The sequence below is a fragment of the Schistocerca serialis genome, chromosome 4, assembly GCF_023864345.2.
Source record: "Schistocerca serialis cubense isolate TAMUIC-IGC-003099 chromosome 4, iqSchSeri2.2, whole genome shotgun sequence".
NCBI classification, from domain to species: Eukaryota; Metazoa; Arthropoda; class Insecta; order Orthoptera; family Acrididae; genus Schistocerca; species Schistocerca serialis.
The window spans coordinates 637,141,291-637,154,596 of NC_064641.1; the positions used below are offsets into that span (position 1 = coordinate 637,141,291).

At 40.9% G+C, this 13,306-nt stretch overlaps 1 protein-coding gene across 6 annotated transcripts in view; it reads right to left on the reverse strand.

Annotated features, from left to right (window-relative positions):
• The window catches only part of LOC126475484 (leucine-rich repeat-containing protein 15-like), a 351,235-nt gene extending 339,649 nt beyond the window's left edge, over positions 1-11,586 (reverse strand). For 5 of the 6 annotated variants that reach the window (XM_050103383.1, XM_050103386.1, XM_050103388.1 and 2 more), the window contains exon 1: positions 11,486-11,586. In XM_050103383.1, coding sequence (XP_049959340.1) covers positions 11,486-11,487 — 2 coding nt within the window. In that variant the 5' untranslated portion in view covers positions 11,488-11,586. Of the gene's footprint in view, positions 1-317; positions 594-11,485 lie in introns of those variants that run through there. The other variant, XM_050103384.1, reaches the window with a different exon arrangement.
• Between the last annotated feature and the right edge of the window lie 1,720 nt (positions 11,587-13,306).

Sequence of the window (13,306 nt, forward strand, 5' to 3'; positions counted from 1 at the left end):
ACAGGATAGAGTAGCGTGGAGAGCTGCATCAAACCAGTCTCAGGACTGAAGACCACAACAACAACAATAACAACATCATTAGTACGAAATCGTGCTGTTCGTCAGTAATGCTCTTCACGTTGAGGAAGAGCTTAATCGGAAAAGCAACGTACACGAAAAACAGGTAACCAAGTCAGAACCCCTTTCTGGTACAGTTTCAATCTCAATTTATCAACACAGTTTATTCATAGCGGCATCGTAATGCCATTACGTCGTTATGCTAAAGCATACCCCGCACAGCAACAGTGCTGCGTAAGAAGGCGCGCTTGCTCACGAACCTCAACTAAAGATGTTCCTCGGCTCGCGCAGACTTGTTGGCGCGGTGACAGGTGCCGGGAGGCAACCAGCGGGTCGCTAGCCACAGTCGCAGAAGATTGTTGCGCAGGCGACGGAAGGCTGCAGCGCAAGAATAGCACGGTGTGTATGAGGCGCGCGCAGCTCGGCCGCACACTGTTGCAGCATGGGGCCCGCAATTTCGCCGCAAGCACACGCAGTCGCGCACACGCACGCACGCACAGTCGCCGCTGTTGACGCGTCAGCAGGCACGGGTCCAGTGGCCGCCGGCAGACTGAGCCGACCGCGTGCCAGGCCACGCCGCACAGCCTGACTCACGGCCCCCTCTCCAGCGCACAGACGCCGTGGTTGGGGGGAAAGGGGGGGGGGGGGGGGGAGCCGGCCGGCAGATGGCCGAGACGCAACCCGCCCGCCACAACTGACCCAGTGACTGTCCTCACCTACGTCACACCACGCGCTCGGCCGACGCTATCTCAATCTTGGAATGTTTCGCGACTCGTAAGGCACTAGGGTCAACACCACGTACCCAAGGGCGCTTTTAGGCACGAGTGGGGCCCTGAAAATCTCCGCAACACTTCCACGGTCAGCACCACGGGACAGGCGTTAAGAAACGCCACAACTTATCGCAGGGTAAGACTAAACGGCCACGTGGGGTGGCAAAATTTTTGGGGCGGCGAAGGGCGGAAAAAATTAATATCACGTCAAACAGTGAAAAACTGTACAAATCAGGAGAAAAAATGGAAAAGAGCAAAAATTAAAAATACTGAATTGCTTTCAAAAGCATATGGAGTCTTTATTTCTACATCTGCGTTATTACTCTGCTATTCAAAATAAAGTGCCTGGCAGAGTGTTCAATGAATCACCTTCGTGCTGTTTCTCTACCGTTCCACTCTCGAACGGCACGCGGGAAAAACGAGCACTTACATTTTTCTGTGCGAGCCCTGATTTCTCTTATTTTATCGTGATGATCATTTCTCCCTATGTATGTGGGTGCCAACAGAATATTTTCGCAATCGGAAGAGAAAACTGGTGATTGAAATTTCATGAGAAGATCCCGTCGCAACGAAAAACGCCTTTGTTTTAATGATTCCCACTCCAATTCACGTATCATGTCTGTGACACTATCTCCCCTATTTCGCGATAATACAAAACCAACTGCCCTTCTTTGTACTTTTTCGATGTCATCCGTCAGTCCCACCTGACGCACAGCAGTACTCCGGAATAGGGCGGACAAGCGTAGTGTAAGCAGTATCTTTGGTAGACCTGTTGCACCTTCTAAGTGTTCTGCCAATGAATCGCAGTCTTTGGTTTGCTCTATCCACAATATTATCTATGTGATCGTTCCAATTTAGGTTATTTGTAATTGTAATCCCTAAGTATTTTGTTGAATTCACAGCCCTCAGATTTGTGTAACTTATCGCGTAATCGAAATTTAGCTGATTTCTTTTAGTACTCGTGTGAATAACTTCACACTTTTCTTTATTCAGAGTCAATTGCCACTTTTCGCACCACACAGATATCTTATCTAAATCATTTTGCATTTCATTTTGGTAATCTGATGACTTTACAAGAGGGTAAATGACAGCATCATCTGCAAGCAATCTAAGATGGCTACTCAGATTGTCTCCTATGTCGTTAATATAGATCAGGAATAATAGAGGGCCTATAACACTTCCTTGGGGAACGCCGGATATTACTTCCGTTTTACTCGATGACTTTCCGTCTATTACTACGAACTGTGACCTTTCTGACAGGAAATCACGAATCCAGTCGCACAACTGAGGCGATACTCCGTAGGCACGCAGTTTGGTTAGAAGACGCTAGTGGGGAACGGTGTCGAAAGCCTGGAAATCCAAAAATATGGAATCAATGTGACATCCCCTGTCGATAGCACTTATTACTTCAAGAGTATGAAGAGCTAGTTGTGCTTCACAAGAACGATATTTTCTGAATCCGTGCTGACTGTATGTCAATAAATCGTTTTCTTCGAGGTACTACATAATGTTCGAATACAGTATATGTTCTAAAACCCTACTGCAAATCGACGTTAGTGATTTTACTTATCTTTTTGGGCATTGGTGTGAGTTGAGCAATTTTCCAGTCTTTAGGTACGGATCTTTCTGTGAGCGAGTGATTGTATGTAATTGCTAAATATGGAGCTACTTTATCAGCATACTCTGAGAGGAACCTGACTAGTATACAATCTGCTTTGTTACACCGAGGATATATACTTCTCTGTTTCTCATCTTGATTGTAATTCAGGAATACTTACTTCGTCTTCTTTGGTGAAGGAGTTTCGGAAAACCGTGTTTAATAACTCTGCTTTAATGGCACTGTCATCAGTGACTTCACCGTTGTTACCACGCAGAGAAGGTATTGACTGCGTCTTGGCACTGTGTGCCAAACTAAAGTACACACACTGCCTCCACCTGCCTCAAGAGCTACTGAGTACCGTAAGAAGCGGAAATTGCTCAGACAACTGTGCCACCGGGGTGGCTAGTAAAAAATATAAAACTCTCAACAGAAAATGCGAACACGGTGTCATATACTTACTTAATCTGAAGAAGGTGGATGCTGAGAAACATGAGATTTATTCCTCATTCTAAGAATACTTCAGTTAAAACAGAAGCGAAATAACATCACGATTATAGAGATGATCTAGTTTGTTGCTCGGCATGTCTCCCATCAGTACAGCATAATTTCTTAATTAAAGGAAAAATCCAACCACGCCAGAAAAACTAGTTCCACACCTTTATAAGTCCATTTTCTTGCAATTAAATAAAATACGTAACTGATGCTAAATTTGGTTGCACTGTTATATTCAGTTGACTTCTGGTTTCAAATGTTTAGCACATTTTTCCTATTCCTACTATTTTGGAAAATTTCAAAAGTTGAGGACAAAAATAAGAAATTGGGGACATCTGTAGTCGTCGTTCAGTTTTAAAGGAACGGAGGATAATGTCTGAAAACTGAAGCTCCCCCCAGAATATGAGGACGTTTGGTAACCTTAGGTTCATGATTAAAAATATAACAGGAGAGTTGCTTTGTTGTCCCGTCGGGTGGTGGTGGTGGTGGTGGTGGTGGAGAGGGGAATGGGAATATAAGGGAGAACAATGGGAGTAACAAAGTAAAGGTTTTTTTTCTGTTCTCGCGTAGGTCGGTAAAGCACACAGCAACAGCCCTGACTTACTGTTTAGTGCCACACTACGGGTCCAAAGATTTGCGATCCGATTACTAACGGCATACCTCTGTACCTTACGGTTGAAAGCTGACAACAAAGCAGCTACCTGTCACAGACTTTCTCTCGCTCCACAGAGTATACAGTGATTACGTGTTGTTATGATCTGTTACCAGCTACTCTGCAATTTGTATGACCGTACAGAATACAGGGAGTTTATAATTAGTTATAGAAAAATAACCTTCAATTGTGAAAAGGGTAAATAACATACAGAAATGTTTGATACAGCACTGAAGGCAGTATACCTTCAAGTTTTATTCCTGCCTCACACTGATAGTTCCCGACGTCCCCGCTAGGTGTCATGCGTGAATGAGTTATTTCAACAGTCATCATCGAGGCGTATAACGGAGTAGAGCGTGTTCAATGTTGTTTATGTATTCATGAATCCAATGTAATCATATAGAACGCCGGGTCAAGGTCGGCCAGCAGTCTGACGCAGTAATTGAACACGTACGACAGTGTAACATTCGTTGCCCGGGTAAATCAACGAGATGTGCCCACTTCGAATTGAATATGCCTAGTCTTACAGTGTGGAAACTACTAGAACGTTATCATCGTGCAGTTGCTGTGTATCTTCATAGGAATGTGCGGACTTCAATTGAACCTGGTGGAACAACGTCCTACCTACCACGATCACCTGATCTAACCGCAATGGACTTTTGTAGATAGGATTACATTAAAGACAGAGTGTTTGTTCCTCCACTTCCAGGAAAAGTCGATAAGCTGCGACAATGGATAACACAAGCGGTTACCACCATACATTAAAACTTGTTTCATAGGAAGGGTCACCGTCACAAATTTGAAAATGATTACAGGTGGGACATTTGTTGTGTTACGAAAACTACCATTTCTAAATAAAATTTGAAGATGTACTCCATTCAGTGCTGTATCAATCATTTCTGTTATTATTTTCCTTCTTCACAATTATTTACCTTCATCACAATTATTCACATTTATAAACACCCTGTATGTCTTAAGTATCAAATGTATTACTCATGTAATAACTTAGTCGTTGTATGGTATATACACAAAATGTCAATAAATTGTTTAAAAAAACAACATTCTGCCACGGCCCTAGCAGTGAGTGCGTCTGTCAATGATTTTGCCGTATTCCTTCACGTAGACTTAGTCGAGTCCCCACACATTACAATAGCACGCTCGAATAGATCCCACAACAGTCCTGTATGTGTAGGGTTACTATACTACCCATTTTTATCGGGAGACCACCTGTTTTTTTAAATCTTCCCCGACACCCTCCCCCCCCATTCAGTTTCCGTTTCCGATTTTTTTTTTTTTGCGAAACCACTCGTTTTTTTGGTATAAAATACAATTTTATTATTCTTTATCACTTCAATTTATTTTTAATCTTGGCTCTGGCAAGACCCATCCAGGAATTTATCGAACCTTTAAGAAATTGTTTTTTACACGTATTTTGATATGACTTGTTTGGTCTTTAATTGGTCTTTGCTGTTGTAGAAGTCTACTCCATTTTATAGAGCACTGCCTCTGGTTTACATGAGAGGGCAAAAAACAATTTTGTGATTGTAAAAGTAAAAGAATTTGTTATTAAACGTGATGACATAAACTTACTTACAGTCTCTGAAAGTGAAATGTACACTTTTTACCATATTTATGTTAATAAGTGGATGACCCAATGCAGTGGTATGTCTGTAGTTCAGTGGTTACCTCTGGAACAAGAGTCAGAGTGGCAAGCAGTGAAAAGGCTGTTATTTTTAAGAGACGATAATATTATTATTGATGTCTACTCTTTGATAGAATAAGGACATATTACAGAAGAACATTTAACATGATGAACGGCCGGCCGCGGTGGTCTCGCGGTTCTAGGCGCGCAGTCCGGAACCGTGCGACTGCTACGGTCGAGCCGGCCGGAGTGGCCGAGCGGTTACAGGCGCTACAGTCTGGAACCGCACGACCGCTACGTTCGCAGGTTCGAATCCTGCCTCGGGCATGGATGTGTGTGATGTCCTTAGGTAGGTTAGGTTTAAGTAGTTCTAAGTTCTAGGGGACTGATGACCACAGCAGTTGAGTCCCATAGTGCTCAGAGCCATTTGAACATGATGAACACTGCAAGTTTGGTAGGAAAAACTATTGCTCAGAAATGGTACCAATACGTGAACTGTAGTGTTGATTGCATTGAATTTTTGAATGTGATATAGTACTGTTTCACCATACCTGCACATAATGCAGCTGTAGAGAGAATATTTTCTATGCTAAATGTTAATGGACATAGGGGTGGAATAAGCTCATTATTGAAAATGTAAAGCAGTTGTTGAAGGTGCTGTACAACAGGAAACATGTAACATGTATTTTTTGCTAAACCTGACTTATGTGTAAAAAATGTTTCCCAGAAAAGGTCCTAGGAAATGAAAAATGTGTTAAATAAATCGCATTATCTGAACTCCCACCTGTTTTTGAACATTAAAATATGGCAACCCTATGTATGTGATTTCGTTAACAGATTGCCGGAATTTTCCCCATAAAAGTTCTCCTTTTGCCTCCCCTACTGTCTTCAAAGAATGAGATATGCAGCAGTTTACCAGTGTCACGTAAGGAATCTCGAAAGATCCATAGACACCCTTTATGACAGACACACTTCATAAATTTATTTTGGGATATCAAGCAAGAAGTGGAAGGAAACAGGATAAGTTAATTGTTTAAGGGGAGCTGGAGGTGCCTATGCTGCCCATGTTAAAATCACTAAGTTTGAGGAACATTTATGAATAAACTACCAAATAGAAAAATTTGAATTTTTTTTACATATAGAGTGGTTTAGTATTGCAGATATGACAGAGGGATTTTGGAGTATCTTTTCTAGCTTCCTTCCAATTATTTTTTTTATTAATGACCCAAATTTTTTTACAAATAATTGCTTTATAATTAAACTGAAATGAAACTACTGAACATATTGCCAAATGGCTGTGTTACAATGTAAGTTTGACCACTAGGAGTGCTGTATAAAAATTTCATCTCTCTAGCTTGAGTGGATTTTGAGAAAATGTTCCTTATATTCGAAAAATTCTAATTTACGGGAAATGGCTATCAAAGTTTCTCAATACATTCCTGCACTATAGGAAGGATTATCAGGGTGTTCTTCTTCATCCTCCAAAAGCTTCCTCTTCTGGCTTCTTTTCTGGCCTGTTGTTCCATCATACTTCATATGCCTTTCTCTTCTTTCTGCTCCTCTTATCCTTTCTCTGTCAATATTTCTTAGTGCTCGTACAGTGTTCACCCCAGCTGTAAATCCTAATGCCTTCAGAACTTTACACTTCACACTGTTCCCTTGGTGTAGGTTGCTATTGCATCATAAATGCCAAAGTGCAGTGTTTTTATGCTTACAAACACCCTTTTAGGAATCACTTTCCAAATCAAATTGTTTACGCTCTCATTAGGATTCTGCGTCTTTCCGTGTAGACATTTGTGTAACAATTCTGGCTGTGCTAAGTCATGAAAAATTGGTTTTATTGCATTTATTACAGCTGCTGGCAAACCATGTTTGTGATCATAGTCCTTTTTTTGCATTATATTTGCACCAGGAATCTTTTGGGCACAGGCTGTGTTGAGGTTATTCATTGGAAGAGGCAGTATGAAGGAACAATGCCCACACTGCTTTCCGCATGTCACTAACATTACTAGTATTTTGCCTTATAGCATACCCATAGTATCTCTGTAGACATTCAATCACCTCATCAGTAAGCCTGCCTCTCCCTCCTATTGTCTTTCCATCACTGAGCTTACTTGAACCCAAAGTTTGTTTGAGCCTTCGAAGCCGTGCACCCATACGCTTTTGCACATGCCTAATGCATTCCAACTTTTCAACTACAAATTCATTTCCATATGGTTTCAGTTCCTCTATAGTCTTGAAACCTTTGGAGTCACCATCCCCAAGGTAGTATTTGTGCCTAACGTTGTAGCTGGGAACTGAACGTTCAAAAATTTGTTTCACTCCATCCACTTCCATTGCTCCACTTGATCCTCTAAAATTTGCCTCACAGGTTCCACTGTGCCCTCCTTTGATTTTATTTTTGCACCTACAATGTTTTGATAATATTGCAACATCTATCACTTTTGCACTATCACCACAAGTAGCAGTTACAACCCCATTCAGGGATTTATGACCCCTCTTTTGCCAGGAACCATCTAATGCCACTACCAAATCCCTAGAACCACCGTTCATTTCTACAGATTCCTCCACTGCTTCCTTCATGGTTTTCAAAGCCACATCTTCAACAGAGGATCCTACCAGTTCACAGTATTACCCAAGTTTGCTTGGAGGCGATGGCAAGTTCTTAATACCACAAAACAGTTTACCAGCAGCAGACCCTTTTCCAATGGATCGAAGACCATACACAAGTCGAACATTCACATCAAACACTCTAGATCGTCCATTTTCACCAAATAGACTGGCATGTGAATTGTAGAAAGTCACTTGATACTTGCAACATGCACAGATTATCTTCATCTCACAAGCTAAACCAAAGTGCTTTGTTATCTCTAGTCCCACTCCTACACTTGAACACATTTTGCACAGAAGATAATAATCCAATATTCAGTACTTCGTTAATATCATCACTGTCACTAACATATTCACGAAATCTGTCACTTCCACCAGTCAGCTTCTTGCTAGAAGATGTCACAGGGCTATGGCCGGCCATGTGTTGCTTAGCAGAAGAACGCACTGTTTCAGTAATTGTAGTATCACAACTTCGTATTAGTGTTAATTTTCTTTTCCCTACGTTCTTCCTCTTCTTATATACACGGTTACTAAAACGTGGCATCGTAACCAGAACAACGCTTTACACAAGAAGTATAATACTACCAACAACAGGCGCAACACTGAACTAATTCGAAACGGTAAACAGCAAAGAGACGATGTTCCGCGCTCTTAGCGCTTCATTTGTCACAGAAAACAATGTAGCCAACCCTTGCACACTCGCTGTGTGCGTAACATAAGGCGGTGTATGCGTAACAGGCCGAGAAAATCCCAAGCAGTTCGCCAGGAAGTCACGAGAGGGTGTTAGATGCATTCAGCGGCTGCCCATGCTCTAAGTTCATAGCATGTTAAAAAAAAAAAAAAAAAAAAATCAATCAATCTAATACACTGACGAGTTTCTACACATTTCTCGTCCAATTCATCTTCGTACGGAACAAGAAAAAAGTAGTAGTCAAAGAGAAGTTGAGCGATTCATCATTTTTTTGTTTTTAAAAGGAATTTCAATGTTACCGTAATCTGGGACAGGTTTGCCACTTTTTTTTTCTTCAGCCTGGTTTGTTATCTAATAACGCAAGAAACGTGTTTTTAACCATGCTAAAAAACGAGTCCTGCTCTCTAATTTCATAATCCGAGGACGTCATATATATAAATGAAAAACACGTTTGGCAAAGTTACCTGGTAAACTGGGCAACTTTGTTACAATCAGTAGAAATCACTAAAAAATTTACCGAATAAGAAGTTCAAAGCCTTGAAAGCAGTTTACACATTAGTATTAAATAAGTTAATGCAAAGATAGATACAAAGGTAGGGATGCAGCAAGATACATACGAAATTCAAATCATTAGAGTAAAAAGTTAAAAGAAAAGCTTAACATTTTCATCAGGACAGAAAAATTTGCCTCGGTTTTGATTGTAATAGTTATTAATTATGCACACAATGTGTTTTACATTCTGGGATGCTTCATCTGGAACATTTGGGAAGTAAAAACTTTTCCCGCTATCTGTTGTACGAACATATGACACCTCGAACTCCTCGTCTCCGTAGAACTGAATAAGTTAGCCAACAAAATACTTGACACTTTTTTGTCAGGAATTTTACAACAAATATTCCAAGCTTTAATTTTGTGAGAGATTGGGTCATTCTGGCGTTAATTTCATTATGTTCACGAATGGCTGAGTTACGATCTTCATCACAGCAAAAAGCGACATCAACAGTATCAACTAATCCCGACTACCTAATTCTTCCGTAGGTTCTGCATCTTGTTCAGGTTCAGAGTCAGACGTGTCATGTAAAGAAAACGTACAGTGAGATTCATCGCTGCTGTGATGGCTATTTCTGCGAGTGTTCTTCCTTCTTACCAGTCCTCTCAATTTGTTTTGTTACAGCGGTGCTCGGAAGAGATTGGTGTTTCATCAAGTGTGATTCATCTACAGCTTTTCCTTGTGTCACACCGATTATCCTCTTCAGTGGCTCTATTATTTCCGCGACAGGCTTGAGGGTAATTCATGAGTTCTATTACCATCAGCTCTCTCTGCATGTAGGATTCTAGAATAAACTTCTTCAGGATTTAGTAGCACAACGCCACATTTCTTGAACGCTGATACGATGTTCGATTTCATTTTCTCTCCTTCGTCCAAATCAATGAGAAGTTTTGCCAACAGTTTGGAAAATGCACTTTTCTCGAGCATCTTGGAACTAGTTGTGTTTCTCATCTTATAATCTGTCAGCATGGCTCTCCATTTCCTTTTACAGGGAGCAACGACTGAAACATCCATAGGCTGACACAAATGAGTGGATGCTGGGGGCAAGAACACAAAGCGAACGTCGTGAGTTCTGCATGTCTGATAGCTCTTACATTCACATGGCTACTAAATACTATCTCCTATTAAACATTTGGGGTCAGATATGTTTTTTGCCCACGACACAACGACATGGAAAAACCACTTTCCAAAATGCAGGGCATCAAACCATCCAATTGCTGTATTGAAATATTTTGTTCCTTTCGGTCCTCCTAGAGTCCACGTGTCCCATAACAACTTTGAGCGATAAACCACGGAAGGAGGAAACGAATCTCCTAACGCCCAAGCTGCAAACATTAAAGAAACACTTGCTTTGATAGAATTTATAACTCTTTCTGGATACTTGCTTCCCCTACGAAATAACTTTTTTTTTTTTTACCCTGGATCATCAGTCAAATTTGTCTCGTCATAGTTTAATATGTGGTCTTTCAAGTGACTAAGGTATGCCTTAAGAAGTTCTTTTCCAACGCTAGTTTTTTTGGATTGTGAAATCGGCTTCCCCATCGAATCCAAGAAATTTTTCCCGATGAGCCATAGATCAAGGGCATCAAGAGGCATTCCCCAATCTGAACACACGAGGACGTGTTTGAGGATCTCTTTCTCTTCTTCACTGCTGAGTGCAGTCTACGCCCTGGTTTCTTCAAATGGACTCTTCACTTTGTTTTCAATTGTTCTTCGAGGAATACTAAACTTTTTTGCTGCTTCTCCTCTGCTCGTTTGCTAATTAATCACCGCAGAGACAGCTAGCTGTAGCGTAGTGTCATCATAATTTTGACACCTGCGTGTTCGCAGTTTGGTTCTAATGAGCCTCGGCATTTTAACAACCTATGAAGAGACCCAAAGCGCTCGGTTAAAAAAAAACCGTGAAAGAGGTAGGAAAAAGACAAAATTAAGGTTCGCAAAATTGTCCTATTTTTACCAAGCTTCCTAATGCAACATTGCCAAGTTATGTCATTATATTACATACACCACACAATTTTATTTCTGAAAGTGATTCTGAAACGTAAATATATACTGCACCAAACAAAAGAAACAGTTTTCACTTACGTTAGAATGCGTGTGGAGGGTGACACACTTTTGTAGACTACCAGAAAACGCGTGTTCCTCAAGCCAAAAGAAAAAGCACTGACAAAGACCAGGAAACAATGAATATCTGTAAAATGTGCAGCAAATCCGTCTTTCATTGTTGCCTCGGGCAGTGAGAGCACTGACGCCTCTGTCCGATGATACAGGATCTTGCTAGGACGTCAGAGGTATTCTCAGTCAAAAAGTGGCGAAGTTGCCCCGCATGGCAAAGTTGTCCCAGTTTACGGTAGATTAAGACTAAAGCGTGTGCTTCATGTAAAAGATTTGTCTTAACATACTTTGCTGTATCTTACTTACATATCACGAAGGGATGTAACGGAGGCGGTTTTATCGGAACCAAAGACGAAGTCGGCTGCTGTGCATCTGTCTTTGCGGCGTCGAGGACGTAGTTAACATATCTGAATAAAAACAGCGCTGTGTAAAAATGGTGGTTTTTTATGTGCAAAAATGACTTTTCTCTGTAATTAACAATTACAAAATATAATATAAACACCCGTATTGAAAATAAACAATAATGATATTTCCTTAAATAATGGTTTTTCATAACAGATTGCATTAAATGCTGAAACCCTCTTGACTGCACGAAATTAAACTGAAGATCTTGAAGAGCAATCATTTCACAAATTACATTATCAATTTCTTTTCATCCTGGGTACCCATTTTTCATTGCATCCATTGTGGGGAACGAACTGCAGTTGTGTTTTAAAATGGCAGCTTATGCGTGTATATACGCAACCAGTCATTTATGAATATGATATGATGTATTGTAGCATTAACTGGTTTTCGAGCCACTGAAAGCTCATCATCAGATGGAGATGTTACAGGAACATAATTCTCTGTACCACGTGCAGCTAGAGACGCTAGGGTCGTGGTGAATACATCGGGTCCCGGTTGACACGACGAATTCATTTCAGTAATGTACATTTTAGCCAGATTACACACGTACTCACGTACACACACACACAGTATTTACGTGCGCATGGTTTTACAGTAAACATACATTGAGCGTATTTACAGAGGCCTACTTGGATAGGACAACAAGGCAAAAGCTCCGAGCCACCGACGATAAGGAGAACGATGGTACCCAATAGAAAGAAAAGCAAGTAAAAATTAAAGGAAAATTAAAATTAAAGGAAAATTAAAATGGAAATAAGTCGCTTTAAGCGAATTAGGAAAACTACGACAAACGTAAGTTTGAAGGCCTCAAGGGGACCTGAAAAGACGGTTTTTCGAATATAAGTCCAGAGCATTGCATCTGCAAGCCTTTTCAAAAAAATAATAAGAATCTCCAGTAACAAGATAAGAATTATTTGCAATAAAGTAAAAATCAGCCAGGAAAAATGAATCAGGATAGTGGGGAATTTTTTTTAAACGGTAAATAATGAATGGATCAACGGTAATCCCAAAATTGTAGATGCTTGCAACATATTTTTTAGCTTAGTAGCACATAATTTACGTCTGGATATTATAGTTCCCAAACAAGCATTTCAAAACACTGCTGCTTAACAAAACAGTAAGTTTTCGACAACAGAACTTCCTGAAAAAAAAAAGGTTCAAATGGCTCTGAGCACTATGGGACTTAACTTCTGAGGTCATCACTCCCCTGGAACTTAGAGCTACTTAAACCTAACTAACCTAAAGACATCACACACATCCATGCCCGAGGCAGGATTCGAACCAGCGACCGTAGCGGTCGCGCGGTTCCAGACTGTAGCGCCTAGAAACGCTCGGCCACCTCGGCCGGCCGAACTTCCTGCAGCAGTGGCGTTCAAAATACCGGTTTAAATTCGTCAGTAAATAGCTCGTGTGTGGCGACCAATTTCAGGCGATATGCTGCCAAGATTTCCAGCAATATATCTATCGTGGGCCCTTAAATGTACTGTTCGACGTGTCAGACTAGGAACACAAAGTCGTAAGTGGTCATGCACAGACGATGCTGGATGCTATAAATTATTTCTCACCGAAATTAATTACAGCATTAATGACAACTACATTGCCACGTATATTGTGCACAGTATCGTTTGATCGCGAGTACAAGGAGACGAGAAGCCAAGTATGTATGGGTGCACTGTACCGCGAGTTATGATAAGAACTGCATAGGTATAAAGGTGATACACT